The sequence below is a fragment of the Littorina saxatilis genome, linkage group LG9, assembly GCF_037325665.1.
Source record: "Littorina saxatilis isolate snail1 linkage group LG9, US_GU_Lsax_2.0, whole genome shotgun sequence".
NCBI lineage: Eukaryota > Metazoa > Mollusca > Gastropoda > Littorinimorpha > Littorinidae > Littorina > Littorina saxatilis.
Window position 1 is genome coordinate 6030073 of NC_090253.1, and position 14677 is coordinate 6044749.

Sequence of the window (14677 nt, forward strand, 5' to 3'; positions counted from 1 at the left end):
TAATTTGTTTGGTGATGTGTTGCTTTGTGTCTTGTCTTGTTTGGTACACCGATATGCACTCGAGAACTACATCCTAGTTTCAGTTCTTCTGACTTCCGCTTTCCCAGCAGTTTACTGTGCACATCGTGTTGAGAGAAGAGCAGCAGAGACAGACCATTTGGCCCCAAGCATCAGTGTGTGCAGCTAAACGTTGAGGCCTGAGGCAAGGCGACTTGCCCATTACACGTGAGTGACATCTTGTTAGGCTAGGACGCAAAAGGCATCCATCATGCGAGCAACTTGAGCGAAGTTTTCATTTTCTCTCTGTCTCTCCCCGATTGTGCCTTTTCTGACACTTTTCTCTTTTCTCGTCTCTGGTTCTGAGGAGTTGTTTGTGTGCGCTGTTCTTATCTTTTCCGTTTCATTTGTGTGTGGGTAAGGGAGGGTGTGTGTGTGTGGGTGAGTGTGTGTGTGTGTGTGTATATGTATGTGTGTGTGTGTGTGTGTGCGTGTGCGTGTTAGTGTGTGTGAGTGTGTGTTAAAAAGAACTATGTGAATCTTCTGCGCATCCCTCTTCTTGCCCATTCTCACCTCCCCCCCCCCCCCCCCCCCCGTAAACCCCATTCCTCATTCACACAGTCATTCGTCAAGCGTCAGTCTGCATGACGTGTGTTTCTGAGTGATACTGTTTTGATTAAAAGAAAAAAAAGAAAACCATAATATTTAAACATCACGGTAATGAAAGAAAAGTAAATAAAGATTCACACAAAAGTAAAATGAGAACGCGAGAGAGAGAGAGAGAGAAAGAATGATTGTATACTCTTTATTACACAAGAATAGAGATTTTAGGCTTAGTCATACAACCTGTCCTGGCTGAAACTGCACTAGGTAAATCAAACAATGAAATGCATTACAACGCAAAACCAGATACACAAAACATTAACAGTAATTAAATCTTCATGAAAAAAACTAATAAACGAACAATACAATTTAAACAGAAACGGAGCAAGCAAACAGACAAAATTAAATTTGAAAAGTGTCAGCACTAAGTACATCAGATCACCATGCACAATTTACGAAACTAAATGCGACAGAGGAGACACAAAACTGACATAATGTATATTGAATACGACAATCTTGAAAAATATATAATGAGCACACACACACATACACACAGAAAGAGAAAGAGAAAGAGAAAGAGAGAGAGAGAGAGAGAGAGAGAGAGAGAGAGAGAGAGAGAGAGAGAGAGAGAGAGAGAGAGAGAGAGAGAAACATGGAGGCAGCGCGGACTAAGGGAAACAACCCATCTTTCTTAGCGCTAGGCTGACCCTGGTGTTGGATTAGTCTCCCTTACTGCACCACTTGCCTGAGTACTGGATTTGACGTTTCTATTCTTTGTTGATCGATCAACCGTTTGAGTGAGTGAGTGCGTGAACGGGAGAGTGAGTGAGTGAGTTAGTGAGTGAGTGAATAAGTAAGTGAGAGAACGAACGAAAATTAAGGGGCTTATTGTCCGTCAGGGCTTGAAATGCCTATATTGGACATGAAATTTTATACGATAGGAAAAAAAAAAAAAGTGAGGGGGGCAGACTGGTAAACGGGAGAGAGTTGGCGAGTCGGCCAATAAGTCAATGAGACAGTGACTAAATGACTGGTGTTTTACTTTATACTTACAAATCCGAAACAGACACATTGGCAACGTTTCCAAATCAAGAGTAACAGAATAAGAAGGGTAGGTTAATGGAGCATTTCATCATAGACAAAAAGAAATAATCATTAGAACCTTGATCTTTCGACCTTTGAAGTGGACAAGCAAGATACACAACAAACAAATTATTATGAAAGGATGAACACTTCCTTGCCTTTACAAGCTGTGCATGCTCTTAAAGGCCGCACAATCCTTACTTGAAAAAAAGTTAGGCTCCCAATCTCAGATCTGACCAGGCGTGTACGTGGTATCTTATTCTTCTTCTTCTGCGTTCGTGGGCTGAAACTCCCACGTACACTCGTGGTTTTTTTGCACGAGTGGAATTTTACGTGTATGACCGTTTTTTACCCCGCCATTTAGGCAGCCATACGCCGTTTTCGGAGGAAGCATGCTAGGTATTTTCGTGTTTCTATAACCCACCAAACTTTGACATGGATTACAGGATCTTTTTCGTGCGCAATTGGTCTTGTGAGGAGAGTCTGCACACAAAGTTGACTCTGAGAAATAAATCTCTCGCCGAACGTGGGGACGAACTCACGCTGACAGCGGCCAACTGGATACAAATCCAGCGCGCTACCGACTGAGCTACATCCCCGCCCTCTACGTGGTATGAGAACATCCCACCACTTAGACCAACAAATCAAAACCCTAACTGCTTCCTGTGAGAAATTGGATTTATTTTCTTTGTTTCTTTTTTTTTAATGAATTGAATTTTTAAAAAGTCACTGGTGGCTTTTACAACATTAATTCATAAAACAAAATCTCAATCTGCAGAGAGAACACCCAGGTTTTTGTTTTGTTTTAATTTGTTAATCAGGTGGACGGATGATAAAAAGCCTGGCCAAATCTGAGATGGTTAGCCGAACTGCTTTTACGGGAAAGACGTGCCTTGAAAAGGTTGCATGAACATTTATACATGGATACATTCTTCTTCTTCTTCTTCTTCTTCTTCTTCTTCTTCTTCTTCTTCTTCTTCTTCTTCTTCTTCTCCTTCTTCTTCTTCTTCTTCTTCTTCTTCTTCTTCTTCTTCTTCTTCTTCTTCTTCTTCTTCTTCTTCTTCTTCTTCTTCTTCTTCTTCTTCTCCTTCTTCTTCTTCTTCTTCTTCTTCTTCTTCTTCTTCTTCTTCTTCTTCTTTTTCTTTTTCTTTTTCTTCTTCTTCTTCTTCTTCTATGTTTTTCTTTCTTCTTAGTATTAACACAAAGTCTCCGTCGCGATATAACCTTCGTGGTTGAAAACGACGTTAAACACCAAATAAAGAAAGAACACAAAGTCTGTGATAGATGGTACTGAAATACGGCAGTTTTCTCTGACAGAATTCAATGCAACATCTGTGCCATCCGTGAGAATAAGAGTAGACACGTGACGTAGAATGTGACGTACGCTGCACCCAGTGACGACACACCATTTTCGATACATTGGTAACAAGAGTAGCTGCTCTCTGTTGCCTGTACTGCAGGCGCCATGGGTGACGTCACCCCTGGAGGATTGGGGGCTGACGTCACTTCGACTGTCGTAGAGGCTGGTGTGTTACTGTGTCCTGCACACCATTACAAAAACAACAAGAAATTCCTTCGAGGTAGGAAAAACACCCCCGTTGGTCAAAGGGAAATAACCATTCTCACTGCACCCATTCTCACTGCCACCAACTGAGAAGGTTATTTCCCTTTGACCATGAATATGTTTCTCTATAAGTCCTTGTAGAATCTTAATCCACCAATAACTCCCTAACCGTGTGTTTGACTGGTCCCAATTTTTGTAAGGACCGTCTCAGAAATGTATAGAACCTGTTCACCAAGTTTGGTGACGATCGGTCCGTTCATTCTTGAGATCTATATGCGAACACAAACACACAAACACACAAACACACAAACACACAAACACACAAACAAACAAACAAACACATCGACCGAAACCTATACACACCCCTATACCGGGGGTGTAAAAAGCAGAAAAGTATCAATTTCTGCACTCAACTTTCTGTTAAAACATAAACCGTCCAATGTCTGTCTGCGTCGTTTGTCATTCGGTGCGTGTCTGTATTGCCGCTGTGATCTTTTGCTTCCTCTTTGTGGGTAAGAGAAGACCTTGTAGCTTCTATCTCGTATCTTTTCTTTCTGTCTTGGAAAGAATGTAGCAAATTATTAATGCTTAAAAGACGCACATGCCCCGGATAAATACTCCCAAATAACACCGAAGCATTACAATTAAATGTAAAACAAAATAAAATTAAAACAATAATAATAATAATAATAATAATAATAATAATTGTCAGTAAGTACTGGTGTCACATGACTGATGTGAACCAGTTGATTGGCTAATGGCGATGCGCTAAAACTGTTAGCGCACTCTTGGAGTGCGCTAACTTTTCCACAGAGCGTATTCTTACGCCCTTTACCTAAGCAAGACTGTGCTCTCATCCTCAGAATTAATTACTGACATGTAGCTTATATTCTCCACAATACCAAATGACCATAAATTCCCTACTTCTCAATTAAAGCAGAAGTGGGTTTTTTTTCTGACAGATTGCATGTGCCTGTGCCACAGTGCGGCTGCCACTGATCTAAAAATAGAAGCCGCTTCTCGCCGACTTGCATAGATTCTTCTCATCGTGTTAGTGGCATGTAGCTTATCATCCACATTACCAAACAAGAAAAATGTTCATTCAAAATGAACAGGCGTCCATGTTATTTTGACAAAATGAATATTTTTGTTAAAGAAGCTGGCAAGCACACCCTTTCGAATATAGCGGAAGTAGTTTCGACCCTAAATGCTTAAGTACTTAGGCCTTAAACTTAACGGGTTGATAGAATATTTTAATGTAAGCAGAGATGTCTCTGATATAAGTGCAGTTTATTTTCAAAGTTTGGAGTCGTAGATCATTCTTTTTGGATGCAATGTGACTAGCATGTATCGGTGAAATTTGTTGTTTAATTCTGCAAGCAAATGTGTGTGCTGTTATTGCATTATTTACAAAAAACGCACAGAAAAAAACACTATTTTCGACTACTCACTGCGGAGCAGAGCGTGCAATATACGCTCTGCTACAGAGTTATCCCACGTGCGGTTAGATAGACGCTCATACATGTAAGTACAGTTTATTTTCTAGGTTTGGTATCGTAGATAATTTTTTTTGAATGCAATGTGAAAAACAGGTATTGATACAGTTTGTTGTATAATTTTGCAAGTGAATATTTGTTTATTGGCTGCATGTTTGACAAAAACGTTGTAAAATAAACACTTTTTCGTTGCTTTTATTGTTTGCTTTGATTGCAGCCAAACGACTTGCTCTACGGGGCTGAAAATAAAGTGGAAGACACTTTGAGATATAAGGAATTGGATAGGCCATCATACGAGAAGGTGTAGAAATCTGCATGCTGGCAGCTTTAAAGTGTTACAGCGACATCAGAAAGCTCTAAAAGCTTTGGTTTTTTTAAAATGCATGATTTTCATAGTTTGTCACTTTAGACAATTTTTGTAATAATTAATTTGATCGGAAAAAAATAGTGTAATATACAAATAAGAAAATTTTTGAATCACATTTTTGCTATCCTTGATGAGAAGCGAGTTGAAATGTGCCTAAATAAAGTCACACCTTAACATTTTTTAGTTTTTGCCCACTAAGGCATTTGCAACATGAAATTTCAGTATTTTTTAAGTTTTTACCCCCCCCCCCCCCCCAAAATGACATGTTTTAACAATTTGAAGTTTTTGTCTAAACATGAAATGACATTCTAAGATCTGAAAGCTTTTTTCTTTTTTTTAATGCAACGTCATGAATAATATTTTCAATTTTTTGCATTAAAGAAGCTGGCAAGCACACCCTTTCGAATATAGCGGAAGTAGATTCGACCCTAAATGCTTAAGTACTTAGGCCTTAAACTGAAGTACGTGTTGACAGAATATTTTAATATAAGTGCAGTTTATATTTCAAAGTTTGGAGTCGTAGATCATTCTTTTTGGATGCAAAATGACTAACATGTATCAGTGAAATTTGTTGTTTAATTCTGCAAGCAAATGTGTGTGCTGTTATTGCATTATTTGAAAAAAAACGCACAGAAAAAAACCACTATTTTTGACGACTCACTGCAGTTATCCCAGGTGCGGTTAGATAGACGCGCATACATGTAAGTACAGTTTATTTTCTAGGTTTGGTATCGTAGATAATTTTTTTGGAATGCAATGTGACAAACATGTATTGATACAGTTTGTTGTATAATTTTGCAAGTGAATATTTGTTTATTGGCTGCATGTTTCACTAAAACGCAGTAAAATAAAAACTTTTTCGTTGCTTTTGTTGTTTCCTTTGATTGCAGCCAAATGACTGAAAATTAAGTGGAAGACACTTTGAGATATAAGGAATCGGATAGGCCATGACACGAGAAGGTGTAGAAATCTGCTTGCAGACAGCTTTAACATGACATCACATATTGATATATTTTTTAAGTTTTTGCATATTACCCCATTTTTGAGGTCACGTTTTAACTTTGGTTAAGTGTTTGCCCACAACTGACATTAGATTACATTTAAACATTTTACATTATTTTTCTAGCACATGTTCATGTTAGTCTGCGCCATCCATTGATCACAGAACATCCACATAGGAAGAAAAGGTGTTTGACTACTGAAATAAAAATGTTTAGAGAAATGTAGAAAGAGGTGAACAAAATGCAAGATGATTTGGTATGGAATTTAGTTGTATACGTGAATGAGGTGTGAAACGTATGCAGAAAGGAAGATGTTTATTTGCGATGAAAGAAAATAGATATAATAACTTCATACTGTAGTAAAAAAAAAAATAAAAAAAACAACAACCAGTAATCAGCCAATCAATTTCAAATGTTCATTCAACAGTAACCATATACATTCGACAATGGTCCTCTGTAAATAAAAATTAAAAACAAATCTGCTTGGACAGAATTGTTGTTATTTTTGGGAATAAGAAAATATCAACTATCTTCAGATGCATCCTCTTGCACAAAAATAATGCAAGTTAAGGAGTTACGTCCATATGCGTAAAAAGTTAAGATGAATATATGGATCAACAATTACCTCCCCTACTTGCATTATATTTGGGCAAAGCTATAGGAATAGTGTAATGATATTTTAAAATAATTGTCACATTGCCTTAAACATTTGGATTTTGACATGGAGTATTTTACGTAATGTGTACATTTTAGACATGGCAACTGAAGGAAAAAAAAGTGGAGAAAAAAAACCTAACATTTTGTGGGACAAATTTTGTAAGTTGGGTGACGAAACCATGTAAACTTTTCCTTCACAACAGACAAAATTAAGAGGTTTTTCTTTTAACAAACACAAAGAAATATGTCTTTACCTTCGAACAAGCACAGAAAGTATGTGTTTTTGTTCATAAGACCATACATTTTGTTGTTGTGGAGATATGGATTCAACTGCAGAAAATGTGAAACTTTGCTAACAATTCCCATACCTGACATTTTAAAAGTCTAAAAAGTGCCTCCCACTAGCTTGTCACCAAATAAACAAAGTAGGTTGTAACAAAATTGCAGATTAATAAAAAAAATAGTTCAATCAATAGTATATGTCACACCTGACATTAAACTAGTAATTTCCATCACTATCCTTTTCAGGCATTAAAAATAGTTCAAAGCAGCTATAGCCCCACATGGAAGTAAGAGGCTCATTCACAAGCTAGTTAAAAGCTTTTCATTCTTTTTGTTTTTCTCAAAAGAAAGTTCATAGTATGACAACAGTATTCACAGCAGGCAGTTTTAAATCACGCAAGGGTCATTCTCAAGGTGTGTTCACGAAATACATTGTAATTTTAAACAGAGACAATTATCAGTTCACGCTTGAAGATGATTTTACTGACCAAGTTTTTCCCCATATATTTCATAACCCTGCAGGTGAAAATGGGAATACCAGCACAGAATGACTGTCAGTGAACATTTAATACCAACACTTCAAACTACATCACTCATCATAAAACAGAAGCTGTGACTTGGATTTAAATGAAAATCAAAAAGTGGAAAAACTCATACTCTGATAATTGTTGTCCAAGTGTTTCAAACTACATCACTCATCATAAAACAGAAGCTGTGACTTGGATTTAAATAAAAATCAACACGCGGAAAAACTCATACTCTGATAATTGTTGTCTAAGTGTTTGTGTGGTTAAAAAAACAAACGTACCTGATCCTGAATAAAATCAGAGCAACCCATATGATCATTAAAATGTAACCATTCACTGGTCCATAGGTATACTCTTTTCAAAAAGGAGATGGGTATGGAAGAGGCAGTGCTTCTGTTAGTGATTCAAAGTGCCAGACATCCCATCCTAGTGCTGTGAAATGGATATAAATTATATATATATATTCAATATTTCATGGAAGCTTACTAATATTTGCATGCAAACATACTGTGACAGTACTAATACAGTAAAAGCATTATTGAGGGTGAACAGCCTGCTTTACTTGGTTTCAGTGAGGAGTAACAATACTAACAATAACAATAACATGCCTAAGTTGTGAAATGTAAGTACTTAACTCCCCCCGGACACTGGCAAAATTCCAGCAGAATGTCCCCCACCTTCGCTGACGATTATCCACAGTTTATACAGGAAGTGTGCAGGTAGGTTGTCTGCCTCTGTGTCGGTTTTACCTCCGCGGTGTAGACGAAAAACTTTTCCACTTCTGCCACAGGGCGAAAAGTCTCGTTTTGGCACTTTAACTTGGCATATAACATCAAACATCACGTTAATCAACTGAATTGTGTGGCATTATACCTATGCGATTCATGTCACATTAGAAAAACTGCCGTAACGCAATAAAATTCCTGAGATGTTAGTATTATGCATAACACGGTAAAACATCGAGTTTTGGTGTCTGCGTTTTGGACGTTTTCGCTGGGATTACGGAGGGCTATTCACATCGTGTTAAACAAGTTGTCGCAGTGAGCAAAACACCAGATAACGTCTGGAATTATGACAAGTTATTGCAGTGACTTAAACTCGAAGTTAGCTGTTGGTTTTGATGTGTTTCACTGCGTTTTCGTCTTGCTTTTCTTTCATAATGTTGTTGCTGTTGTTGTTACTGTTGGGAGCTATACATCACATTTTTGTTCCCCCAAAAATTTATTCTTGATTAATATCAGGACGCAAACCATCCCCTTTACTTCACACACACACACACACACACACACACACACACACACACACACACACACACAATCTACTCCTCAGTTTGCAGCGTGGCTTCGACAGCGAGTTTGCCCGTACCCAAGGGGAGTAACTCGACATAACTCAGCGCGCGGTCTACAGTAAATAGAAATCACCCGCTAGGTACACGCGCACTCAAGTTAACCTCTGCTTTGACCTGTGGCTGTGTGCCAAGAGAGAGCAGAACACACACGCCGTAGACCAAATAAATAGGTGCTTGATTTTGGTATTTTGATTTTACATAACATTAAACCTTTCTTGGGGTTCATGGTCATGGCAACAGCCATAATAATATTATATCATGTATAATATTACATTTCAGCATATGTGAATTACATGTCATCATAACAAACTGTCATACATTTTTATTCCTCATCATTCTGACTGATCACAACCAAACCTACTATCAGTGGACACATCCAAATGCAAGCGCCTGTTCTTGACAAATTGCCCCAGTGACTGATCTAAAAATATAGGTCCTTTGCCGCCACGGACACTGTTTGGCCTGTAGGTAAAATGTACAATGTATTTTCTGATTTGTGCACAAAAGCTTTTTTTCTTTTTTTCTTTTTTTTAACATAACAATGTTTAATGTTACTGTATGTTTGAAAGACCATGGTCACATTTGTAAAACAAATGTTAAATTAAAAAATAAATAACATTTTGGTTCATGATTTTTTCCTACACCTGTGCTAAAACTAAGAAGTAAAAATGTCGGTATATAAGTCACTCAAATACTTCCAAGTATGAATGGTTAGAGTTTGTTGCGGTTGACCCTGCACAGTTCGACCTACGATGTTTTTGTTGAACAATTTTGTCAACAAAAAAAAAGAAAAAAAAGTAAGGGCAGTAACTCAAGACGTAAATGTGGCAGTGTCCCATAGGCAACCGCAGAGTTATCCTGTCCATAGGCAAGCGCTTACTTGATCCCAATTACTAGGCGTCTCCGGACGCCTAGAATGATGAGTTAATATAAAATTCCCACCCGCTAGCAGAAAACACAAGTGTTATTCCGATAACGTACCGGCTAGACCAGTTTGGAAGACTGACTCGATCGACTCTGTCATACGTAGCCGCACTGACTACACTGAAATACGACTGCATCAGTTCAGTAAATGAATGGTTTCCGAATTATTATTTCAAGGCAAGAACAATCGTAATCGAAAACGTGTAGGGTTCAGAACGTTCTTACCATTATAAGACTTATTACCAGCGTGCCTCGTCCTTGCAGACTCAGTCAGTGCAGACTGCATGCAGTGGTTTGATTGCCCTAGCAGACGACATAAACCCCGCTCAGCAAATTAACATGTTGGGCAAATGTGAACGAAAAAACGATGGGGATATAATACGTGTAGGGTTCAGAGCATTCTTACCGTTCATATTTAGTATCAGACTCCCCGATGAATGAAGATACAACACGAAAATATGCCACATTTGTTTTGAAAATGTGCGAACCGTCGAGTCCCGCGGCTTCGAGTCAATTCAAGGGGAGTCACTCCGCACAGTCAATCCGTCGAAGCTCGACTGGAGGTTTCGAATCGCAAATAATGAAGAGCACAGCCCTTTCTCCGAGTTCAAATGAGGTCTCTCTAAAAGATCATCACTGTTCAGATTAACGCTACACTGGAATTTACCAACAGAAATTAAAATGCGTGTGACGAAAGCACGACACACTTGAGACACCCCACACAAAAGTAGATCTTTACTGTACACGACCTGACCACACAGTTATGCCTATTCAAATGCGCGTTGCAAAATGTGCGCTTGGAATCTTCTTTTTTCTATGGCGGTACTGACAATATCGTTATTGAAACAATCCCAGTGCACTAAGGGATTTATAGAGCAAATCTCGAAAATAATTATTGAACTCAGCGCTATGCGCTTCGTTCAATAATGAATTTTCTCGATTTGCTCTATAAATCCCTTAGTGCACTGGGATGTCTCAATAACTTAAATAATAATAATAATAATAATAATAATAATAATAATAATAATAATAATAATAATAATAATAATAATAATATAACCATGATCGAATACGCTTGCTAACAATGATAACAGTTACATTAATTATGTTTTTTATATTTAGTCAAGTTTTGACTAAATATTTTAACATCGAGGGGGAATCGAAACGAGGGTCGTGGTGTATGTGCGTGTGTGCGTGTGTGTGTGTGTCTGTGTGTGTGTGTGTGTAGAGCGATTCAGACTAAACTACTGGACCGATCTTTATGAAATTTGACATGAGAGTTCGTGGGTATGAAATCCCCGAACGTTTTTTTCATTTTTTTGATAAATGTCTTTTATGACGTCATATCCGGCTTTTCGTGAAAGTTGAGGCGGCACTGTCACGCCCTCATTTTTCAACCAAATTGGTTGAAATTTTGGTCAAGTAATCTTCGACGAAGCCCGGGGTTCGGTATTGCATTTCAGCTTGGTGGCTTAAAAATTAATTAATGACTTTGGTCATTAAAAATCTGAAAATTGTAAAAAAAAATAAAAATTTATAAAACGATCCAAATTTACGTTTATCTTATTCTCCATCATTTGCTGATTCCAAAAACATATAAATATGTTATATTCGGATTAAAAACAAGCTCTGAAAATTAAATATATAAAAATTATTATCAAAATTAAATTGTCGAAATCAATTTAAAAACACTTTCATCTTATTCCTTGTCGGTTCCTGATTCCAAAAACATATAAATATGATATGTTTGGATTAAAAACACGCTCAGAAAGTTAAAACAAAGAGAGGTACAGAAAAGCGTGCTATCCTTTTTAGCGCAACTACTACCCCGCTCTTCTTGTCAATTTCACTGCCTTTGCCATGAGCGGTGGACTGACGATGCTACGAGTATACGGTCTTGCTGAAAAATGACATTGCGTTCAGTTTTATTCTGTGAGTTCGACAGCTACTTGACTAAATATTGTATTTTCGCCTTACGCGACTTGTTTGTTTGTCAGTTTGTTTGTTTGTTTGTTTGTTCTTTCTTTCTTTGTTAGCACTCACCAAAGTTGACCGGGCCGCAGCGAAGAGACACGTCATGAGGGGGATGTAGGAAGGGGTTCCTGAACGATGCGTCCTCACATCCGGGTACACACTTCCACGTGCCGCCATCGTGTCGGTCTCGGCTAACCGTGACGGCGAACTCTAAGACGTAACTCTCGCCTGAAATCCCGCGGCAGCGACAACCCTCGTTGGTGTAGTTTCCATTGCAGGCCTGGTGGAGGCTATGGACCTTGATTTAAAACACAATTTTATTCAGGGTACATCGGGTGGCATGTAAGACAACAGAAACGCTTGGGACTACACAAGAAGCAATTATGCTTATATTAAGTGTGGTTATGTATATACAGATTACCTCTGCCTCTCAGACACACAGATTCTCTCACTACATTCAAGACAAATCTCAAAACACACCTCTTTCAGCGCAAGTGATTTTTTTCCCTCCAGCATCTCCCCACCCACCCCATCCCACCCCACCTCACCCCCTACCTAGTGCCTAAAATAACGTGTATATATTTTCTGCGCTTTGTGTCAGCACTGTTTGTGTGTGTGTAAATAGTACTGTTGACACGTTTTCATATAGAAGCCTACTGTGGTTCTTGTGCTTAGGCTGTGTATTGGACTGTCACTGTATGCCTGCATTATTAGTTGTCAGTAATTACTACATGTGCTGATTGTTCTCTTTGCCTGCGCGCGTATAGTATGTTGGTTATGTTTGGTCATAGTATGTTTGCTTATGTTTGGTCGTTATCTTTGCCTGTGCGTGTATTGTATGTTTGGTCGTTTTCTTTGCCTGTGCATGTATAGTTTGTTGGTTATGTTTGGTCGGTTTCTTTGCCTGTGCGTGTATAGTATGCTTGGTCGATGTATGTATTGTAAAGCGCTAAGAGTAGACATTTTTCTAGAATAGCGCTATAAAAGTTTGCATTATTATTATATAGAGAATACGACATGGCTTCCTATGTGATAGCAGTTTTACACGAGTTGTGTTTTTAAATATTGAACTGCGAGCGAAAGCGAGCTTTTCAATATTTGAAAACATAACGAGTGTAAAACTGGTATCAAACAGGAAGCCATGTAGTATTCTGTTTATCCGACATCGAAAAATAACTAGCTCTACAAGTTTACAGAGGTAAAGAAGCAGAGGGGGGAATAAAAAGAAATACAGCTATGGACCTTGCATTGTGACGATGGTGAGTTGCTGGTGTTGAAGAACTGCAGGTCTACGATGTCGGAGAACTGACGGTTGCAGGTGGCGTTGTTGTAGCTAGAGACCCGGATGGTGCACGTGATGACATGTGTGTGACCGTCAGTCCAAGTCGCCGGGCACGTGAGCTGGCCGTGAGAAGTTTGTGCTGCACAATATATACACACTGACTGTGTTGTGGGTACTGTTTGGCTACTGTTTGCACAGCACAAAATGAACATAAATACTGTTCGCACTGTGCAATATAGACACTGATTTATTATGGTGGCTACTGTTTGGCTTATTGTTTGTACTGCACAAAATGTACATGGCTACTGTTTGCACTGCACAATATTATACACACTGACTCTGTATCATGGATATTGTTTGGCTGCTTTTTCTATTGGACAAAACGAACATGGATACTGTTAAAAATGCACTGCACACGATACACACTTTGTATCATGGATACTGTTTATACCGCACAATATACACGCTGAATTAGTATCATGGCTACTGTTGGGCTACTGTTTGTAGTGCACAAAATGCACATGGATACTATATGCACTGCAAAATGTACACACTGACTTTGTATCTTCGTCAAATGTGTTTGAGTTTGACCGAAAAAGGCGAAGAAAGGACTTGTTTTGTATCTAGAGAGAATACCATCCTAATCCAAGACTCAAGATTCAAAGACTAAAAAGGTAACTGTCCTTATAAAAACAAGGAAAATTGCCTGGCAGTGTCGGGCGGTCTCTGGTAACAGAAACGTTCCTTGCGGGATGACCATCATAAGTTTACGCTACATCAGTACATACACTGACTGTGCTTCGTGGACACATAGAGCGAAGTGTATGCGGAGAACTTGTGATACACACAGATGAAATGAAAAATGAAAACAAAATAAGGACACTCACTGCAAACCTGACGAAGAAAGAGGGAATTAAAGAACACGACCACACACACACAGTGGTAAACACCCGTTGCAACTGTCACCATGTTGACATCAATCACATCGACGTTTTGTGAAGCTATGCTCGTTCTAACCGTTATTTACCAAGCTTATTTGTACAAGAAAACTCAGATATATACAAGTGTTACGCTGATATTAAAGACAGTGTTAACACAGAGATTAACTGCCTACTAAACAGGCTTCAAGACACGAGCTGAACAATCGCACAGTGTTGTCTAAATAAATTATGACCTCCACCACGAAATGAGTCGCATGTCACATCGCGCGGTTCTGCGCTAGGTAGCGCTGGTAACAGCGTGAGGGTCACCTTAGTCACAGGCTTATAACTCAAACAGTTTTTGCTCTTTACTAAAACGGTTTTCACCACCGGATAGAGCATACACACTCTTTAGGAAAAGGTAAAAATATGAAAATTATGCAAAGGTGACATGCGACGCAATCCGTGGTGGAGGGTCGCTAATTAGCTTAAAGGCGCGCTCCCTCTCAGTTCGGATCATCATCTCGGGTCTGGTCCGGCTTTTTCATGGGAGAAAATAAGACCATCCCTCCAAAAAAATACCAAAAATATCAACGCCCTGACTGCGAACTGTTCTATTCTTCCAAGTTTTATTTTTATTTTTTTGTTTGTG

General features: G+C 38.6%; 1 protein-coding gene across 1 annotated transcript; it reads right to left on the reverse strand.

The window, feature by feature from the left end:
- Positions 1 to 2516: 2516 nt before the first annotated feature.
- LOC138975142 (uncharacterized) lies at positions 2517 to 14239 on the reverse strand. The gene is made up of 4 exons (XM_070347803.1): positions 13993 to 14239; positions 13066 to 13244; positions 11893 to 12121; positions 2517 to 3224 (listed from the first exon to the last, which is right to left on the reverse strand). Exons 1-4 carry the CDS (start codon positions 14072 to 14074, stop codon positions 3004 to 3006), a joined length of 711 nt encoding a protein of 236 aa, XP_070203904.1. The 5' UTR covers positions 14075 to 14239; the 3' UTR covers positions 2517 to 3003.
- Between the last annotated feature and the right edge of the window lie 438 nt (positions 14240 to 14677).

What these genes read in the sequence shown, in the direction of transcription:
- LOC138975142 (XM_070347803.1), bottom strand. Translation starts at nt 14,074, where the DNA reads ATGGTGACAGTTGCAACGGGTGTTTACCACTGTGTGTGTGTGGTCGTG. An exon ending in CACCATCGTCACAATGCAAG is followed by an intron (nt 12,122 to 13,065) that starts GTCCATAGCTGT and finishes TTTTAAATCAAG; the next exon opens with GTCCATAGCCTCCACCAGGC. An exon ending in CTGCGGCCCGGTCAACTTTG is followed by an intron (nt 3,225 to 11,892) that starts GTGAGTGCTAAC and finishes AATGGTGTGCAG; the next exon opens with GACACAGTAACACACCAGCC.